Source organism: Telopea speciosissima, chromosome 6 (assembly GCF_018873765.1).
Source record: "Telopea speciosissima isolate NSW1024214 ecotype Mountain lineage chromosome 6, Tspe_v1, whole genome shotgun sequence".
NCBI classification, from domain to species: Eukaryota; Viridiplantae; Streptophyta; class Magnoliopsida; order Proteales; family Proteaceae; genus Telopea; species Telopea speciosissima.
The window spans coordinates 59681899-59703267 of NC_057921.1; the positions used below are offsets into that span (position 1 = coordinate 59681899).

Genomic DNA, 21369 nt, shown 5'->3' on the forward strand with positions numbered 1-21369 from the left:
GAGATAATGACAAACTTTTGAAAATGATATAATGCTAAATCACTTTTAAATAATTTGAAAACCCATTTTTATCCTAACTTTTTTTTTTTTTCCTCAATAACTAATTTCACCCTAAGTTAAAGGAATTTTTGGGAATAAGACAAGGGACAATATAAAGAAGATTACATAGTTAAACACACCTATAGAAATATCATTTAGTCAATCTTATTTTTAAAAGATTAATTAATTTTGATAATGTTAAAAAATTAATTATTAATAACATCTCATCCTAAAGTGATTTTATTATGGGGAAAGGTTCTTTAGACGTACATGAAGTATGGATGAAACTTTGCCGCTGCCCGGGTTGTAGGAATGTTCCTACTATCCAATTCACAGCCAAAGAAATGGAATCAAAAAAGGTGTTTTGAAAAATACTATAACCTTAGAGAGTATTTATGAAGCCTACCCTAGGGGGGAATGTTCCTATTAACATGAAGGTGAGAGAAAAATAAAATAAAATATGACGCATCATGTTCCCTAAAAAAATTATGGGAGAATGTTCTTTGTGTCGAGGGCGCAGCCTACGCCCACACACATGAGGGTGGGTGCAATGACCACCCTGCCCCCCTGAAATTATATTGTTCATTGTTGGATGGATCCTCTTTCCTGTACGTCTGCTGAAGTGGATTTTACGTTACTTACTGCTATGATCGAGAAACTCTGAGCTTCTTCATAAAAAATAAAAAATAAAAAACTCTGGAGCTCGCAAAGTTGACCTCTGCGTTTGCTTTCATGGTGACGCCACCGGCCTCTAGCTCTACTCTTTTATTATGTTTACTCATTATATTACTAAAAGATTCCTAGTTGTGGTTTGGCATCTAAGAAAAAAACTACGTATTTGAGTTTGGGGAAATTTCTTTGAAAGCAGGGACCGGAGCAGTTGAGGAAATTAAGTCAAGGTTTTTAGATAATAAGGTTTCCATGGAAAGGAAATAGAGAGGTAGAGATAGAGCTAGCTAGTTGCTGTTGGTGTTCAGTTTTTGGGGGGCAATGGCTGCAGGATCTTCTCCGAGTCCTCGACTCTTCTATTCTCCAGCGCAACTACAGTACCCAACACCATCACCGTTCACTTACTCTATTGGCTCTACTACTACATGGAGCTCTACACCCACCCTCCATCGCTACAATCTCTTCATTCGCTCATTGGGGCTTCTATTCTCTTTCGTCTCTGCTATCTCACTCGCTTCACCCTCTCCCAACAAGATCAAAGGTGAAGCCGCGTTTAGTTTTGGTCATTACCCAGAATTAAGGTGAGCAATTTGATGCTTACCATTCCTGTTTCTCGTTTCTGGGTTAATATTATCGGAAAGAGATCCTATTTCAAATTCAATTTGAGGAGAAAGCAGCAAAAACAATAGATTCTAAAAATTAATTTCTTGCAGTTCAATAGGGAATTTAATTTTTTAATCTATCTTTAGGTTGAGGGCACTCGTGGGTTTAATTTCCTTCTCTTTCATTTTCCCACTCTCTTTTCTCTGTGGTTGGGGAGTTGAGCTCGTCTCCAGGGAGCCCAGCACGCCCAGGGAGCATCCAGCCTTTGGGCTGTGCCGCACGCATCCTTAGGCGTGTGCCGAGATGTGTGCAGCACAGCCCCACCCTTGGATGCCCCCTGGGTATGCCCTGGGCACTGAGCTCCCCGGAGAGGAACCGGATCTGTGGTTTGGGGGAGGGGGTCCTCACATGAGAAAGAAGCTTGAAAGAAATTGGGTAATGTCTCTAAGGGAGTATCTGAATAATATCTCTAGTTATAGGTTTATTTAGAACTTATAGACATCTTCTTTTAATTGTCCTTTTATCTTATTTTCAAAATTGTTTTAAGATAAGAGTTATAAAAAGATTTTCAAAGTATCAAAAGATGACATTGTCATATTTATTTTTTGAGTACACATGTAAAATGACACTATTACTCTCATTAAAAATAAATTATGAGTCATAATAATAAACTCTTGAGATTCTTGATGGATGTAGGTACAGCTTTGGAGTCACCATTTTGGCATCTGGTTATTCAGCTTCCCAACTCTTTAAAGGTGTATGTGACATTGTCCACAAAGGTCTTCTCATCTCGGATTTGGTCTCTGACTATCTAAGCTTCATTCTTGACAACGTAAGTAATAGCTAGCCCTAATCAACTATCACATAAGCTTCTACTTCTTCTTCGTCTCCTTTTTGGGATTGTTAGTTAATTAATGAATGGCTTCTTCTTGGCCGGTGGGATGCAATAGCTGCTATGCTACCTTCTCATTTCATCATCTTCAATGTTAGTGTCGATGATCCAACAGATAGAAAGTGCTTCTCCGGTTTGGAAAGCAACCATTGTGTCGATGAGCATGTCATTCATTGCTTTCTTAGTCTTCGTAGCTTGCAGTCTTTTGTCTGGGTACAAGCTCTGTAAGAGAATCATTTGGTGAACGTGAATCCTCATGTTGAAATTCAACTCAACTCAGTCTTATTCCAACTAAATGGGGTTGACTATATTGATCTTTTATTTATCCAATCATCTCTTTGCGAAAACATACTTGTTACTAGTCCTAAGCTCTTCATGTTTAATTTCATCACCAATTCTCTGAAGAAGCTCACAGGCGCAACATCTATTTACTTCCCAAATATGAATCTATGAGTGATTGCAAGATGATATGCAACCCAATATTAATGCTCCAATTACATGCTAGGAAAAAACATGAAACCACGTGGGACATGATATATTGGTTTAATATCAGTATCTTTTGCTATCGATGTGATCAACACCAAGTGACCATAGCCCTATATTGAAGTATTCAATACAAAAGCTTAAATTCTTACGAGCAAAGGTCCAATTGGTATACGAAATCATCCAAAATCGTAGAGTTAGCTGATGTGGGATTAATTAACCTGCGCAACGCTGCAATATAATAACCATAAAAGTGTAGTTTTGGAATACAAAACTCAACACAGTTTTTTGAGAGGGAGAGAGAGCGAGAGAGAGAGAGAGAGAGAGAAAGAGAGAGAGAGAGAGAGAAACAGTTATGGAACAGGTGGGAGAGAGGGGAGGGGGTTAGTATCGTTGATTTGCAAGGCTCATTTCATCTTGTCTACCAAAGCTCTCTAGATGATCTCTTCTACATGAAGGACATAACTTTCAACTTAATTTGAAAAATCCTTTTATACCCTTATCTTAAAATCCTTTCAAAAATAAGATAAAGAGGTAATTAAAAGAAAGTATCAAGTTCTAAATACATCTATAGAAGTGTCATTTTGATACTCCCTTTATGTAATCACTTCTTTACCAAAAAACATTTGTCACTTAAATCACCCAAGAATTTTAGAATGAGGGAGCTCTTGGAGATACAAGATGAGGTGCTTTTTAAACAAAAGATTTTGCTCATGGTCACACATGGTGCATGACCATGCAAATAGCGGTCAGACGGATTTGAGGGGGATGCATTGTAGACCCTTAGGATTGAGCTCTTCTCCAGGGAGCCCAGAAGGCCCAGGGAGCATCCAGCTGTTGGACTGAGCCGCACATATCCCTAGGCATGCGCCAAAATATATGCGACACAACTCAAGCCTTGGATGCACCCTGGGCACTCCCTAGGCGCTGAGCTCCCTAGAGAGGAGCCGGATCCAAACCCTTGTCCCTATCCAATGGCTTTGTGCATGGTCGAAAATAAACTTGAGACGTTTGTTACCAGGAAAACAAAGAAGCGGTGCCAGGCCAGTTTCAAGAACCAGCTGACATAGTTATAAAAGGCTAATCAGTTGATAAGCTGGGTTAAACCAACCCTACGCATTCACGCTAGATCAATCCAGATCAAAATCTGAACACAGGAAAAACTGCAAAAACTATCCGAACTAGTGACGGACAACATTCTAAAGGTTCCTTCCATGGTTTTCAGAATTGGGAATTGACTTATTCGGATCGGAATTGGTTACCATCGATCCCAATTTTCATCGATTCTAATTTTCATCGTTTCTAATCGTTGTTTCCTGAATTGGGATCAAAAGCAGATCGGCCGATTCTTAATCAATTTTTTTATAAACCATCTTGAATCAGACGGATTCATGGGCCGATTCCCTAATCCTAAACTGATTCGAAACCTAGATTTCTGATTCTTGAAGTGATTCAGGTCGATTCCGATATGATTCAGATCGGAAGCCTCTCTGACCGATTTCGAGTTTTAAAACCTTGCTCCCTTTCGTAGTGTTTGAAAATGGGCTTCTCATGACCTTTAGGCAGCTGGTTAGTTTGGGTGGTTCAAACTTATCCTATCGCCTCAAAGATGATTTTGAGGCCATCGGATCATAGCCTTCCAAATATAAATTCTATTTGGACGGTTAAAGTCCTTTTTCTAGAGAATCATTGACCTTCACGTGTAGACATGCCAATTAATTCTCAAAGTGTTAACCATTATCTCCGTTCCGATTTAACGATGAACCTCCGAATTTAGGGAGTATAACGGAGAAACTGAGAAAGCCTCCTTCAGTGGTGGTGGGGACTGTTGCCGTCACAAACTCACAATTGAACGACTCAAAGATCAAGTGCAGATTCTGTACTGATTGATTGATGGTTTTTTTTAAGCTTTGAAGGAATTGGAAAACAACAAATTCGAGCAGAAGTGGCGGAATACCGAACATGTCGAAACTCGCAGCAATTCCCGAAGCTCCAAGAATCTCTCCTGCCATGCCTGAGTCCTGGGTTAAGGACACCCAGGATTTCCTACAAAATCTCGGAGACTTCCCGAAGATTGCAGAAGTTGACAGGAACAAGGTTACTTATAACAATCTGATTCGAAGCCTTCTTAAGGTCGAGAGGATTGAACGCGGCCGCGTCATTTGCCTTCTCTCCATCAAGCCCCCTGTCCTGGTATAACATTTCTGGTTCATTTTATACCAATTAGATCGATCATACGTCGATTTAATTGATCGCGTGGTATATTATGTTTTAATTCGGGTTGCAGAATTACTACGGCTCGTTGCACGGAGGGGCAGTTGCGGGGATTGCCGAGTTGGTGTGCACAGCTTGCGCTCGAACTGTTGCCGCTGAGGATAAGAAATTGTTTCTAGGGGAATTGGCTTCGAGTTATCTCTCGGCAGCCACACCTAACGTGAGTCCCTCTTGTTCATTCTATTGACTATCTGTGCATTTTGCTTTTTATATATTGCTTTCTGGTGTTTGTTCCTTTTCAATTATGTAGTTTCTGTGGGATTTTATGTTTGGAGAGCTGGACGTTCTTTTGCTGAAATAAAGGATATTGGGTCAACGTATGTAACAAATTGATGCCCCTTCCTAATTTTCTGCTATGATTCCAGTTGATTAAAGATGTGTTTTAATTCTAGTTGCAGTTGTTGCCTAAACTAAAAGGCAATAACTTCAAGTTTACTGGATTACGGAAAGTGATGGATTCTTATGAGCTAAGAGATCTGCACAGGATAATACCTTTCATACACAATGCCCTTGAATGCCCTGCCCCAAGCCAAAGCATCCAGTGTGTGAGTGTTCCCAAGAGAATGAAATGTTCCTGCCCTACTTAGGTTAGGCATTTCCATGAACATCTCCTATCTGAAGATCAGCCTCTAGTTGGATAAAAAAGAACCCATAACAAGTTCAGGCATAGATCAAGCTAGATTTCATCCAGACTATAAATAAAGTAGAAACCAGAACCCAAAAACTGTACTTTCACATTTTTATTTATCGAAGTTCCCTTTTTTTTCTATTATCATGTTTTAGAAATGGGTTTGTCTGAATGACGCGTCTATAGGTGAAGTTTGGTTGTTGTAACCTAATTTTGTATACCCTTCATTTGTCGCTGCATCCCTTCAAGAAACAAACAAGGGAACATGGACAATCCCATCTTATCCCTTTCAGATCTCATTTCTGCTCATCTGAACTGATCCTTTGCTGCCTTACACCATGAGACTGGTCATCATCCCCATCTTTGATGATCTTTTCCAGCCACTTGAAAAATATCCCAAGTCATGAAGTCTTAAACTTGAAAGTCAAATCTGAACTTCCGGACTTGAAAGTCAAATCTGAACCTCCTCACTGACTGATGAACCCTCTCTATGAATGGATATCTTAGATGGGTAAAATAGACACCAGAAAGGAGGTCACTGGAGCATTGCAACTGGCAAGATGAAGAGGTATGTCAGGGAAAAAGAAGACAACAAAGAAAAGGAAGAGGCTGTTAATCACTGAAGGGTAGTTGCTAAGGTTGCCTTCAATGTTCCTGTTGTTGTCGTTGAGAGGTTGGATGAAGGGAGAGATGAGATAAGGGAAGAGTTGAGATGAGGATTTGCAGAGCTATCATCATTAGGGAAATGGTCACATATGGATAGGATATGAAAGGGATAAACCCCATTTACTGCCAGGGGGTGATTGCAAAGGTCGCTGTTGATGTTAGTTACTGTTATATGATCCCATTGCTGTTGTCATGTGATGGATTGCGGAGCCCAGTATGGTTTGCCATGTTTTGACCAACAAGTGTCGATAGTATGATTTATCTTGCCACAAAACGAACAGTGTCTGACAGTTTTGTCACTTTGTTGTCCATCTGTACTGCGATCATCACGGCCTCGTCCTCCCCATGAGCCACGACCTCTCCCATAAAAATTAAACCCATGGCCACGGCCAGCAATAAATGCAGAACTGTCAATAGGAGCTCAGTATTCATTAACCACTTACTACAAATCTGGAACAGTTACAACTTCAGCAAGAAGAGTTCTATGTTGTCAAATTTATGGCTAGATTGAATCCAGATTATCAGTCTGTTAAAGGTCAGTTATTTGCTGGGGAGAAGGTACCTACACTCAATGAGTTCTTTGCACGTCTTCAGCGTATTGTCACACTTTCTCACCATGATTCAAGGATTTAATGTTAGAATGAATCGATCCGAATAGGGACAAAATCCCAAAAGCCAGGATCTCCATAGGGCGTTCAAGAACACAATCAAATAAATAATAGAAAATAGGGATAGAACCACCAACCTTGTTTCGCATCCATAGTGATGATGATTGCAGCGGAAAATAAAGAACAAAGATCTAGGTGCTTCCCCTCTATTCCCAAAGTAACTGGCCTGATGAGAATACCGTATGCGCAGGGACGATGAACACTGAATATCTCCCTCTCTTTCCAGAATGCACTCCTCAATAGTGATTGAGAATAATTAGTTGTTATGGGTAGAGGGGGGACCTAGCTCTCCTTATATAGTAATCCCTATAGGGTCTGACTCATCACAGTCCCAATAGGAATCTATCTGGCCCACACTAAGCCAGTCCACATTAGACTTCTAATATAACTTAATGACCCCACTTTATTAGACCAAAACCCTAATTAGCTTGGTATAGGGATTTAATTATGTCCATATAGAATTTTATTAGAACTAAAATTCTAACATTCTCCCACTTGGACTTACATTAAATTCCTTATTTTTAAAAGGATTTAAAAACAGTTTTGACCAAAACAAATCACAGGCTAACAACTCTTTAAGAAAACTTTATGTGCACAATTTTTAAAATAAATTGGTCTAGAGGTCATATTAGAAAGTCAATCATATCCCACATAGTTTTAGACACCGAATCATGGCGGTAACTGCATCTATGATCAAGCGACACAGAGCCTTCCATGGTCACGAGAGCCCTCAACTCTACTAACATGGATGCAATGTGGTAGTGTGGCAACGAGATAATACTCACGTAGTGATTCCTTATGTATTATCCGTTTATCAGTCCAAAATTTCTCTTCTTTAAGTGGCACAGGCTCACTAGAGAAATAAACTTTGTGATTCTAACGAATCTGTATGTCTCATGAGAAATAACTCGAGTTATACTTTATGTGTTACAAGACATACCTTTAGGCTAACAACTTAATGTCCCAGCCTTGCTTAAGGTTAACATATTCCTTAAGACGTTAAACCTAGATATATATACATCATGTCAATAAATGAAACACCCAAGTGTTCAAAAGAATTTTGCATGCAATGACAACTGATACATATAAGCCAAGATTTACCATACGGTAAAAATTACAGATGAAAATAAATTTTATTTTACAATGGAGCAAAACAACTCCCACTAACCAATCGCATCCCATGATGCTTCTAAACTCATACTTATGACATGTCTTTCAAAACATAAGGGCGAAGACCTTAGATTAGGGGATATATAACCATATCATCTGTACCAATATGCTCCACTGCAATGTCACCTTTCTTTACTGTCTCCTTTATGGTCAAATACTTGACCTTCATGTCCTTAGACCCTCTAAGTTCTTTATTGTTGTTTATAAACAACACAACAAAACTGTTATTACTATATGTGTAGATGGGTCTATCCACAGAATCTAAAATGGTCAACTACTTTATGAGATTCCTGAGTTAAATAACCTGAGTAGCAACCCCATGGCATGCTACAAACTTTACCTGTATAGTCAATGTGGTTACCAATGTTTGTTTTGTACTGTTCCATAATACTACCCTTCCTGCTAGTAGAAAAACTTAACCAGATGTGGATCTCCTATCATTCTCACAGCTAGCAAAGTCGGAATCTGTATGACCCACTAGCTTGAGTTCAGGAATGTGTCTTTATGTTACATATAATCTTTTGTCCCCTACAAGTATCATAATACTTTCTTGGCAGCAACCCAGTGGCTAAGACCAGGATCCGATCGATATCCGCCAAGAAGACCCATCACAAAGTAATATCCGGTCCGACATGCACTGAGCATACATGATACTACCTAGTGCGCTAGTATAAGGCACCTCATTATGTCATCCTTCTCAGCTTCATTTTTTTTTTTTTTTTTTTTTTGGGCACTGTGTCGAGCTCAGTTTGAGAACAGGAACATTCCCAGGTTTGCAATCCAGCATACTGAACCTCTCCTGAATACGATCAACATAAGCCCTCTGAGAAAAACTTAGTAAACGACGAGAACGATCCCTATGGATCCCAATGCCAAGGACAAAAGAAACCTCACCAAGGTCCTTCATGTCAAATTCCCTAGATAATAGTTGCTTTCATTTATGCAACATCCCTAGGTCACCGCTAGCAAGCAGGATGTCATCCATATAAAATATGAGAAAATAGAATTTGCTCCCACTGACCTTGTGATATATACACTGATCCGCTTTGTTTTCCACAAAACCGAATGAAGTCACGACACTGTCAAACTTCAAATACCACTGCCTGGAAGCTTGTTTGAGACCGTAAATAGACTTCTTGAGTCCACGCAAGATGGTCTGAACCATCCACCGCAAGACCCTCAGGTTTAATTCAACAAGCTCCCAAACATCATTATGTTTCATCGATTCCACCTCATCTCTCATTACATCTAACCACAAATCTAACTGAGAACTAGAAACAACGCCTGAATAAGTAACTGGATCAACCACACAACCAATGTCGTAGTCATGTTCTCTCAGATAGACCTCATAGATAGATGGTATTTCTGAATTTCTCCCCTTGATGGATTTTCGTGATGGTGCTACCACTGCCTCACCCTGAATCTGAGAAATCTCAGCTAGAACTGCATCAATGATAGGATCCTCAATCGCATCCTGATTGAGAGGAATCTCATCAGGTGCTACATGAATGTCAAGGATCGTTATCAATATCAGGCTCCTAAACTCCAGCAGGTGTAACTAATGGCGTGGTATGCCCCACATCCATCTGAATAGGTAGAAGAACATGTACCAATGTACCAACCATGTCACTATCTCGAACGATCCGAGAACAATCATTCCTTTTGGCCATATCAAATTCCGAAACTTTCGCCTAAAAGTCCATAATTCTAGTGTCTCCGCAGGGGTTATAAAATTTATATCCCTTCGAATGATCTGGGTAGCTAACAAAATAGTAATGAGTAGTCCTGGGATCCAACTTGTTCAAAGTCGGATAATATAGTTTTACTTCTACAGGGCACCCCCAAACTCTAAGATGATTTCTGGGTTTAGAAACTACATGGTTAAGGATACAAGGAGTAGTTTTCAAAAAACTTTTCCCATAAGAACTTAGGTAAAATTTGTCTTACTAATCATACTCTTCACCAGTGCGGTTATGCCTTTCGGCGACACCATTTTTCTCAGGACTTCTTGGCATAGTAAATTGACCAACTATCGCAGAGTCCTCTTAGTATTTGGAAGACAGGCCCTTAAGCTATCCAGCATCGCCATGTCTGCCATAACACTCACCCCCACGATCGGATTTAACAATTTTAATAACATTCCCCAACTGTTTCTCAACTTTAGTCCCAAAAATCTTGAACTTGTCAAGAAATTCAGACTTTTCTTTAATTAAGAACAGATAGCCATATCGGGAGTAGTCGCCTGTTAAAAGTGATGAAATAAAAAATTCCTACACAATGTGGCTGAATAGGGACCACTGATGTCAATGTGAATGACCTCCAACAGGTCAGAACTATAGACTACAGTTTTCTTCTTTATCTTGGTCATCTTTCCCTTACATCAGTCTACATAAGTTTCTAGATCACTTTCGAGAGTAGGTAGGATGTCAGACTTTATCAGTCTTTCCACTCTTGCCTTAGAAATATGACCTAACATCTTATGCCACAATGTGAAAGACCGTTCTTTAGGTAAGGGTCTTTTGGAAACAACGTTTTCAATATTATGGAAGGCGTAGATATCATTGGGAGATAAACACAGTCTGTACAATCCATTGGACGTAATCCAGGAACCAACTTTATTTGAAACAAATTTATCATACTATTCTTTATTTCAAAATGGTAACTACCAATGTCCAACACTGAAATCGAAATTAAATTCCGCCTGAAGGATGGTACATATAAAAAGTATTCTTTGTCAAATTAAAACTAGAAACTAGTAATAAAATGATATCTCCCACGAACTTTACGTCAATCATATCCATGATTCCCTATGACAAGTCTTGATTCATCCCGATTTGGCCTCTTCCGGTTTATGAATCCCTATATGGTAAAAGCAACTTAGTTAGTTGCCCCGCCGTCTAGCCTCCAAGTACTGGATGAGGCTTATGATAGATTGGACTCACAAACAAAAGCCAAAGAATAGTTACCTGATGGCCTGGGTTTTGATAACCAAGTCTTGTATTTGTTGCAGTCCTTCTTTATGTGACCCTTCTTCTTGCAAAAGAAGCAGCGATCACTCTCTTTCTTGAAAGAGTCTTTCTTAGGTCCCAAATTGTTAATCCGATCGCACTCTTTATTGGCAGACTTATGAGTATGGTTTTTAGACTTTTCACTCTCATGGGAGTTGGAAATAACAAGTAGTTTCTCTTCCTCGGATACAACCCTAGAAATAAGGTCATGGATACTCCAGACACCGTCCTGGGAAAGGTAGTTGGTTCCGATGATGTCAAAATCAGAAGGTAGGGTATTAAGAACTTGATGAACAATCAAGGCATCGGGAAGAACAATATTCAAGGCTTTGATTTTTGTTTGATAGTCAATCATCCAAACAATATAATCCCTAACACCCCCAGAACCATGGTATTCCATATTAAATAGCCCTTGCAGAAGTCTCCCAATCTTAGCATTCGATGAAACTTGGTATCTCTTGGAAATTGCATCCAGCAATACTCTGGCAGTACATTTATCAGGTAGACCACTCTTAAGGTGTTCCGGTATCGACCTCTTTATAGATAGTACAGCTAAGCGGTTACTCTTTTCCCATGCAGAATACACAAATTTTTCATCCTCAGTACTATCAGCTGTTAGGTCCATTGGTTTATCTATAACAAGGGACGTATGCACATTTGCCATCTCCATGGCAAACATAATGTCCTCTTTCCACTTCTTAAAATTTGACCCAGTAAGAATCTCAATAGTGACCATGTTATTATTGACAGAAAAGGTGACTGAAAATTTAAATAATGAACAGTACAATAATCAGCATGATGCAAGTACAGCTTGAAACCTTATAAGCTAATGAGAATTTTACACACATCGTTGTGAAAACACCTTTGGGCTGAATTCCCAACATGCAATTGTAAAAATCCCTACATACCAGTGGCCATGGGAATACAGCTCAACTTTCAAAATCCACCACCTTTGGGTGTGCAGAATTCTAGGGTCAGCCTATTCATATGCATACTGTATATGTACCCCTTCAAGTACCAATACATGACCACCACCTTTGGGTGTATGACCACATATTAGAGTTGAAGGACATCCCACAACTGTATGAGACCGGTGTTTCACAAATCCAACAAGGAAGGTCGCTTTGGCGGCTGCATCCTATCGAACCCATGGAACCCTCTCTTGGGATATTCCAAAATTACTTGCATCTTTAAACAAATTGTGTTATTTTATACTTTATGACAAGGGGCTTAACTGTCTCAAAATTAACACAAATATGCCAACAGTATTGTTCATCAAAGTAGGTATTCCAGTAAGTCAGAAAATTAGTTCGGTTCCCAATGGAACGAATCGACAAATTCCATAATAGGGCATGCATCAAAAGAATACCAAGAATATTTAAAATATGCATATCTGTTTTTAATGTCTTAAAACTAACACAAAATCCAACGATTCTGTTCATCAAGGTAGGTATTCCAGCAAGTCAGAAAATTAGTTCGATTCCCAATGGAACGAATCGACAAATTCCAGAATAGGGCATGCATTAAAAGAATATCAAAAATATTTAAAATATTCATATCTGATCAAAACAGAGGGCACCACTGTGTAGAGCACAGAAAAACAGAGCCAACGCAAAAAACGGGACCCCAAACGGAGTCTCGTAGCCCCTGGAAAGTCCGGTCAAAGTTTTCAGCCCAAAATGGTTGACTGTACTGGTTTGACCGGTCCAAAGGGTCAAACCGGTTCAGTTCTGAACCAAACCCGGTCCATCAAAATCGGGTCCTTTATGGTTCAACCGGGCCCGGGTCAAAATCCGGGTCAACGGGTCGGTCTCCGGGTCGGAAAGCGGGTCGACCCGACCCGGGTGGCGCACGTTAGCATAGGCCATAAATACTATCAGGCGCACGATAGCAAACCCTATAATCCCTCTTTTTTTTTTTTTTTTTTAAAACTTCTGCCGGCGAGTGAAGATCACCCGCGGCTGCCGCCGGCGGTGATCCACCCACCAAAAATTCTGATTTTCCGAGCTCTACGCCCCTATGTGATCAGATTCTGTTTTCGCCGGCTAAAAAAATCGGCAGAATGCCAATGTCCGTACGGGTTTTTGGAAAACTAGAAAAAAAACCCTAAAAACCTTGATTTGAATCGAAAAATTTTCGATTCCCTTATTATGTTCTATTATTTTGAATCCATATAGGTTCAAGAACGGATCCATGGAGGCTCTGATACCACATGTTAGAATGAATCAATCCGAATAGGGACAAAATCCCAAAAGCCAGGATCTCCATAGGGCGTTCAAGAACACAATCAAATAAATAATAGAAAATAGGGATAGAACCACCAACCTTGTTTCGCATCCATAGTGATGATGATTGCAGCGGAAAATAAAGAACAAAGATCTAGGTGCTTCCCTTCTATTCCCAAAGTAACTGGCCTGATGAGAATACCGTATGCGCAGGGACGATGAACATTGAATATCTCCCTCTCTTTCCAGAATGCACTCCTCAATAGTGATTGAGAATAATTAGTTGTTATGGGTAGAGGTGGGACCTAGCTCTCCTTATATAGTAATCCCTATAGGGTCTGACTCATCACAGTCCCAATAGGAATCTATCTAACCCACACTAAGCCAGTCCACATTAGACTTCTAATATAACTTAATGACCCCACTTTATTAAACCAAAACCCTAATTAGCCTGGTATAGGGATTTAATTATGTCCATATAGAATTTTATTAGAACTAAAATTCTAACATTTAACCCCCTGCTGAAGGTAAAAAGTATCTCATACAAATCATACACCCTGGTAAGATTCTTCTCTTGGGAGAAACCGAGAAGTTGCGCTTCAGATCATCCCACACTCCTTTGGTAGTGGGATGAGACATAACATTAGCTGTAATAGCCTGATCCATGCTGTTCCATAACCATATAAGGAGGGGTATCATTCTCACACATCCACTCCTCATAAGCTTTTGTATCAACAAGTTCCTTGGAATCAGCGGATGGGGGATCAGATAGGAGATACTTCAGTTTCCCTTTTGCATTGATGTAAACCTTTACTGCCTGAGCCCATAATAGATAATTTCCAATTCCATTGAGCTTTATAGTGGTGATTTGGACGATGACATTGACGTTGTCCATGGGAGGTTTGGGATCAGCCATCAGGCAGAAATTGAACAACAGTATTTGATATAAGTCATGAAAATAGAAGGAGATATAAACTCCTCAGAGCAGCACCTGAACTTAAAATAACAGCTCCTACCAGCAGTACCAAATAGCAACCATTACTCGAAACAAGCCAGATTTAGGGTGAAAAACCAGTAGCAGCAATAGGTGGTGTCAGATATCCACCAAAATAGGATCGAATGATCACCAGTAGATAGGGAATAAAACCTTAAAACCTCAACTTAAACTGAGGAACAGAATTAAAACTGGACCAGCAATCAAAAAGTACCCTAAAAACAGGGTATCATAGGTAATATGGAACCAACCAGAAATCAGCAAGGTATCTCAGATAAGCTTCAAATTAGGATCAAAGGATCCTCTATGAGAGTGAAATCCAAAAATCCAATGCAATATGTTGGATTGAGAAAAACTAATTAGGGAAACCAGATTTCTGGAAAAATACGCTAAACAGAGTATTGCATGGAGTATAAGGGTGCATCAATACCATATGATATCAGCAAATCTGATCAGATTCAAATTTTGGTCGAGTATCCTTCAAGTATAGAAGAATAAAACCTGAAAAATTGGAAGTATTCCAATGGGTAGATATAAGATAATCAGAATCTCGATATCTCTTCAAGTTGGATTCCAGATCTGCTGTAAATCTGACTTTGAGGATTTCTTCAATAAAAAAAAAAAAAAAAACTACTCACTCCATGCAAACTGATAAGAGTATAATAGAGACCTTAGTTCTTCAGTGTATAATTAACTACTAGGGCCAACAATAGAATTAAGCAGCATAGGTTGTTGCAACCTTCAACCGAAAACCTTGTAGACCTTCAAAACCTTGGTAGAGAGATATCCCAGGTTATCAAAGGTGCTCTGATACCATGAAACAATATCAGCACCTTGGAAAACCAGAAGAAAGTGAGAGAAAGTGATGGAGAGAAGAGAAGAATGATAAGAATCGAGAGAGAAAACTGGGCGATGGAAAAGTAAGTACCATTAACCAGCCCTTGTAAATTTATATATAACTGAGTAAGAGTTACAATAGGAAAACCCCCCAACGTAGACTAAACAGAATAGGGCGAAATGATCACCAAGCCCCCATGAAAAGGCAGATATCCCGGGGACACGACGATCATTTCGCCTGCCCCTGTGTCTGGGCACAAGGGCAGTGTACTTCACACGCCCAGGTAGAAGGAAACTAGAAGAATGTCGACAACTACTAACCCAAAATAAGAACCCAATGGTATGGAGGTCTATGGAGGTCCGCAGACCTCCAACCGAGATACATCTCTAACAATTACTATTGTTGTTATTATTATTATTATTATTATTATCATTATCAGTGCTATGATAATATTATCATAATAGAGATAATTTATTCTTAAAGTTGAACTACCAAAGGGATTTCTTATTCTTGAAATACTGTCAATTCAAAAAAACAAGTTCAATTTCTGGACAAAAAACACTATTTGTTTACTTATTTTAAGAAATCAATCTGAAATTGAAATAGAAATCCAACCAAAGAAAGCCTTAGCTCTTTTCATTTCAACTAATCACTGTTCTATCCCCAAATTATGTTCACCTCTTTAAATCCTAAATTATTCTGAATATTTACGAAACTGTCATTACTCATTCAATTTTAGTTATTTGTCACTTGTGGGGCCCTTAGCAATCCAAATTCTAGTGTTCCGGGACCCGGGATTGCATAACTTATAATACCCTACGGCTCTTGTGTCTGATGTAACTTCTTCTTTATTTCTTCCTTCTCTCTCCCGCAGAATCCTGCTATTCTTTTTATTCAGACTAGCTTTGGATCTGATCTAAGATTTGTTTTCCATCCATACTTGGGCCTGTGAACAGTGTGAAATCCAAGAGTTGAATATCAAATCAACATGATGTGTAACTTGATTGAATGATAAAGGGGAGGGAGAGAGAGAGAGAGAGTCAACTTTTCCACTAAGGATTCTGCCTTAGTATTCATTTGGAATCCACCAAGTACACTCAGAATCCATCAGGTAAACACCATTGAATGCACCGAGGTATGCCTGAATCCACAAAACCAGATTTCAGAAACTGAAAAAATTTATTCTTGAAACCGATGGAGATGGCCTATGGCCATGACATATAACTATAGCTTCTCTAGAAGCTTGTGATTGGCTATAGAGAGAGCTTACATCACTCACCCAATATCAAGTAAGAGCTTTCATCATCTAAGCAATAGGAAAATCTCCAAACTAACCTCTACCTCTCACAGTAAACAACCAATAGGAGTCCACTCAGCTTGGAATAAAGTAAACCCAAACCAAGATAAGTTTAAGAGTAAAAAAAGAAAGAAAATAATTTCTAGAAGACCCTACTACTTAAGTAATTAATAAATCCTGTCTTCCAACCACCTACCCACATTCTAGGCCCATTAGAGTAGCCTTTTACAATGATAACCCCTTGGACCAAATGCCCAACCGAGGCTTATTTCCACTAGAATAAGCCCATTTTTTTTCTGATTTATCTGCATCACTTCAGGGAAAGTGATGGTGTTAGTTCCTATTGTTTTTAGGGTGGGGCTGTGGAGAGTATGACTCCAACAGATCCAAGTCATAGGCTTTTCTTCTGGAAGAAGCTGTTTGATATTATTGGGTGCATGAGTCTGGTGATTTGAAGAGATTCCAAAATTGCAATAGGCTGGGCTAGTTCAATGTTTTGTCGATTGTCAATACATCATCAGGTTATCTTAGAGTTCCAGGCCTTGCGTTCCAGATATTTGACTTCATTCTACTGGATGCTAACTGCTAAGATGCAGCATAGCTTAGTTACAACTCTATAGCTAGAATTGGCTTCCTGTCCCTTTCTTGTTTTGTTTCATGAAGATCTTTTCCTTACTTCTGAAGTCCCCTTTTTTCCTCCTCTGCCTGATAAAGTCTTGCCTTTTCAATTTGAAAGTGTCATTTTCTCACAATAAACACCTTGAAAATTGTTACCGTGAGCTACACTTTCAGATGCCTTTGTGTTGAGAAGCTGCTTCCCATTAGGAAAGTTACTTATGTGCTCATCACTTTTTTTTTCCTCTGTAGCTCCAACCTCTTTTGCTGTACATCAGTTTCAGCATTGTAACATATTGCAAAGTGCAAATCTCATGGCTCTATTTTTTGGCTTATTTAAAAAAAAAATGTGCAAAAGCTGCCATTCGGACTAGAAGGAGAACATGAATGCTACCAGTATATCTTTTTCTTTTTGCGGAAGGGTCACAGGCATAAGTAGTTGATGTTGTAGCAAATCATCTTTCCGTGAATTAGATGATTCAAAGACATGTTTCCCCATTTACTATTTTAGTTCATAATGCTAGTTTTAGTCCAACCATATTAATTTTAGCTGGCCGCATGCACTGAGAGAAGGATAAAGATAGAAGAATTGCAATCTAAACAAAAATTCATTGCGGAATTTAAAAAGCTACCAACTAGTTTTGCTAGTTCTTCAAGTTGACTTGGTTGTGAAGGAGAAGCTTGTTGATTGGAAATTACATTGATGTGGTTTGCTTTTGAAGTTGTGATTGGGGCTTCAGGTCAGAGTCTGAATGAGTGGCTTCTGTACTATATGCTGAGTGGCTTGATGTGCTTATGATATAGTTCCATTGCAGCCACAATCATATCAATATAATGAAAGTGTGCTTGTGTTCCATTTACAGGTGGTGGTGGAAGTTGATGGATCCATAGTGCGGCATGGAAGAAATGTGACAGTAACCTCCGTTGAGTTCAGGAATAAGCAAACCAGGAAGCTGATTTACACTGCCCGTGCAACTTTCTATAACTTGCCAGTCTCAAATTTGTGAAAATTTCTGTGGCTTAACCAATTGTGAATGTTCTTTAGGTGAAATATGGTAAATCGATAAAGTGCAGACTCAGAAAGCTGCTATGATTATGTAAAAGGTGTAGCTATAACATTGCTACAATTGCCACCAATGGATATTAAGCATAAACTGTCAGCAAATGTATAAAACTAGTGCTTTTATTTGTTAAAAATGGTACATGTATCGTTGTTGATGGGAACGTAGAACCTTTTGTGTTTAATTCTTTTGAATTATATCTGTATTCCTTTCTAATCCAGTAATGTGGTCTGTAATCTGTATTGAAGTCGGCTAATACCTGTAGAGGTAATTTTCAAAAAAAGTTCCTGTAGTGGAACGGGAGGTCACATCTTCTGTAGCCTGCCAGTGATGCTGCCTCTTTTTTTTTTGTTTTTTTTGTTTCCTTCTTGTTTGGCAACTCCAGGTTTCATTGCATATAATGTGTTTCTAGTAAACAACCCTTCACAGATGTTTTGCTGGTGTGTATTTACCAAAACACTCCATTAGCTCCTGTTCCTACCTCAACTAAAGTGCAAGATCTTTGGGTTTTCAGGAATAAGACTAAAGTGTTCTTACAAGTTGGGAGATCTTCTCCTAAACGGATAGGAATGTTGATCGAATATGGATTTTCGAATATCGGTTGACATCTTTATATCCTATATTATTGGGGGAGGGGAGATGTAAACCAGAAGACTTGAACTCAAGACTACCTGGTAGCAATTTGCTTCCACACACCACATGCTATACATGCTACCAAGTGCGTTCACTATGTAAAAAACTATTGATACAAGATAATCAAATGATTATAATATAAAACACCGGTTGGAGTCACCAAAATAAGAGGTTGAAATGGTCTGAAAATTACATTGAAACAATAAAATATATGAAGTATTGTTATGTAGATTAGTAATAATGTGTCAGGAGGAGAGGGAGCGAGATAAAGAGAGATGCTTGTGGTGTAACCTTTGCCGGCAGGTCATCAGGTAATTGGTCATTCTCTCAATCCCTGCTTCACAGCTATAAAGCTTCAACACCAGATTACTTGCACGTATGTGCAGACAATTCGCCCCCCCCCCCTCTCCTCTTCAAACGGGATTTCACTTCTCTTTACTTGCTACCAATGGAGCCATTAATATTGGAAGGGGGTTGGAAGAGAAGATGGGGAGGGGGGGTCCAAACGTAGTTGAAGAATCCATCAAGATTCTTAGCAAAAGAACTTCAATGAAATTGTAGAATTGTAGATGGTCTGATGAACTACAATTGACCGGGTTGAGTGTAGAATTGGGAAAAAGAAGGCGGCAAGATGTACGAAATTACCCGGCAGCGGAGTAAAGATCTCTTTTTTCTTGACGGACCAGAAATCGATTTATATAGACTAAAGGTTAATAATACATTGAATGGTATTGCCGTTTACGAACCGATTTGAAATATAAAAAGTTAGAAAATGGTTTCTACTTTACATGAGAGGAGAAAGAGAGTACGAAAGAGCGCACATGGGTGGATGTGAGTGTGGACCAATGTCTCTCTTATCAAATTTCAACACGAAAGTTGGTGGATGTCTTTTCGAATTTTCTTCTTCAAGTTTCATGAATCCATTTCATCCTAACAACATCTGATGGCATTGGTTTTTTTTTTTGGTAACCCTCTTTTAATCTATACTTATTTTTGAGGCACTACCTTTGTTTACATTGGGGCAAAAACTAACAGATTGAGCTCCTCTCTCGTGCGGGACGATGTCTAGTGCATATCGTCCGGCTGGGGAGGTTTCGATCCATATGCCACTACACCGAGATGTGTGTGACGATGTGGATCGGAGCTCCCCAACTGCACAATGTGCACTGGAGAGGAGCCGGATCCAAAATTAACTTCATTGATGATCTAGGTATTGATCAGGCTCCTCTATTGCGGCCTAGGGTTGTGCGGCCAATATACTACATGCAACTCTCAGGTGACCACCTCAACACAAATGTCCATCCAATGATTGGGCATCGAGCTCTTTAAAAATACTGCTCAAAATTTAAATCTAAAAGGAGCTTGATGCTCAACCATTGGATAAACATATGTGCTGAGATGGTGACCTGAGAGTTGTATGCAACACGATGGCCGTACAACCCCAGATCGTAAAAGATCCAATCCACTGGGTATTGGTTGTTTATGATATGCCATCATGTGTGAGAAACGGAAAGTGATGATTTTTTTTCCCATCTATGTACATCACAACGCATTATGACCTAAAAGAACAGAAAAGGAAAGACAAACTATGGCAGAGATATTTACAACAGAAATCAAAAATTTCCACAATTGCACACAATGATGTAAGGATCCTTCGATCTCCAATTGTTGATTGATTGTTATTATTTGTTGGTTTGTTACACCAATAAGTATGTTCCATAAAATATTCTCATTTGGGTATAGTCCCATTTCTTCTTCTTTTCTACTGATAAAAAATTCTCTTTAATAAATGAAAGAGATCAAACACGCCACATGGTCACACAGCACACATCGTCCTCGCATCCATACAGAGGGCGTACAAAATAATCATCCCCCCTCTAGTCATTACAAAATATTCTCATTAAAGTGGCATTCTTTCTCCTTATAATTTAAAAAAAAAAAACTCATTATTTTGCTTCCATAAATTATAATGGTTTTATTTTTTTTTTAAAATACATATATATGAGATTATAATGGGGTTAGTTGCTAACTTCTTACCCATTACTTTCTTCATTTTGATCTCCAACAGTATCTCTGTGGTTAATCCATGTTGGATATAAAGGTCAAAGAGGGGTACCACAAAGTTTACAAATTCAAACTTGTTTGATTCCACTTCTAATACTAGTTTATTTGCCGTACATACTTAATTATTGTGTATTTTCGTTAATTTAAACACATGTGAGAAAGGATTTATTTTTTCAAACAAAGATCTAAATGGTCCCACTCCCACTATTAAGAAAATATCTCGTGTCCTACCCCTGTGTCGACTATGGAAAAAGCAGTAAAGAAGATTAAGGGAAAAAACCCACAAATTTTTCTAAAAGTTGGTTACCTTTTGGGATTAGTGTGTGGTTTGTATGATTACACTTTCATCCCAAAAAAAAAAAAAAAAAATCTAGAAATTTTCTTCAATTATTTATTATTTGCTGACCACAAATTATCTAACTGGAGTGTGGAAGCGGAAAAAATCTGAAGCTGTTAATAATCTCCAATTCTCCAAAACAAACTCTGAAAAATCTAAACCTAATCTCTCTTAATTAAAAATCTTACAATCTATCAAATATCCA

At 38.9% G+C, this 21369-nt stretch overlaps 2 protein-coding genes across 2 annotated transcripts; both read left to right on the forward strand.

The window, feature by feature from the left end:
* Positions 1 to 1010: 1010 nt before the first annotated feature.
* LOC122665256 (CASP-like protein 4A4) lies at positions 1011 to 2490 on the forward strand. The gene is made up of 3 exons (XM_043861355.1): positions 1011 to 1289; positions 2008 to 2143; positions 2262 to 2490. The coding sequence occupies exons 1-3, from the start codon at positions 1030 to 1032 to the stop codon at positions 2445 to 2447; spliced, it is 582 nt and encodes a 193-aa protein (XP_043717290.1). The 5' UTR covers positions 1011 to 1029; the 3' UTR covers positions 2448 to 2490.
* A 2089-nt stretch (positions 2491 to 4579) lies between these two features.
* LOC122663767 (putative esterase F42H10.6) lies at positions 4580 to 18220 on the forward strand. Its single transcript, XM_043859408.1, has 3 exons — positions 4580 to 4879; positions 4974 to 5120; positions 17933 to 18220. The coding sequence occupies exons 1-3, from the start codon at positions 4649 to 4651 to the stop codon at positions 18074 to 18076; spliced, it is 522 nt and encodes a 173-aa protein (XP_043715343.1). The 5' UTR covers positions 4580 to 4648; the 3' UTR covers positions 18077 to 18220.
* The last annotated feature ends 3149 nt before the right edge of the window (positions 18221 to 21369 follow it).

What these genes read in the sequence shown, in the direction of transcription:
- LOC122665256 (XM_043861355.1), top strand. Translation starts at nt 1,030, where the DNA reads ATGGCTGCAGGATCTTCTCCGAGTCCTCGACTCTTCTATTCTCCAGCG. An exon ending in GGTCATTACCCAGAATTAAG is followed by an intron (nt 1,290 to 2,007) that starts GTGAGCAATTTG and finishes TGATGGATGTAG; the next exon opens with GTACAGCTTTGGAGTCACCA. An exon ending in TAAGCTTCATTCTTGACAAC is followed by an intron (nt 2,144 to 2,261) that starts GTAAGTAATAGC and finishes GGGATGCAATAG; the next exon opens with CTGCTATGCTACCTTCTCAT.
- LOC122663767 (XM_043859408.1), top strand. Translation starts at nt 4,649, where the DNA reads ATGTCGAAACTCGCAGCAATTCCCGAAGCTCCAAGAATCTCTCCTGCC. An exon ending in CCATCAAGCCCCCTGTCCTG is followed by an intron (nt 4,880 to 4,973) that starts GTATAACATTTC and finishes TTCGGGTTGCAG; the next exon opens with AATTACTACGGCTCGTTGCA. An exon ending in TCTCGGCAGCCACACCTAAC is followed by an intron (nt 5,121 to 17,932) that starts GTGAGTCCCTCT and finishes TTCCATTTACAG; the next exon opens with GTGGTGGTGGAAGTTGATGG.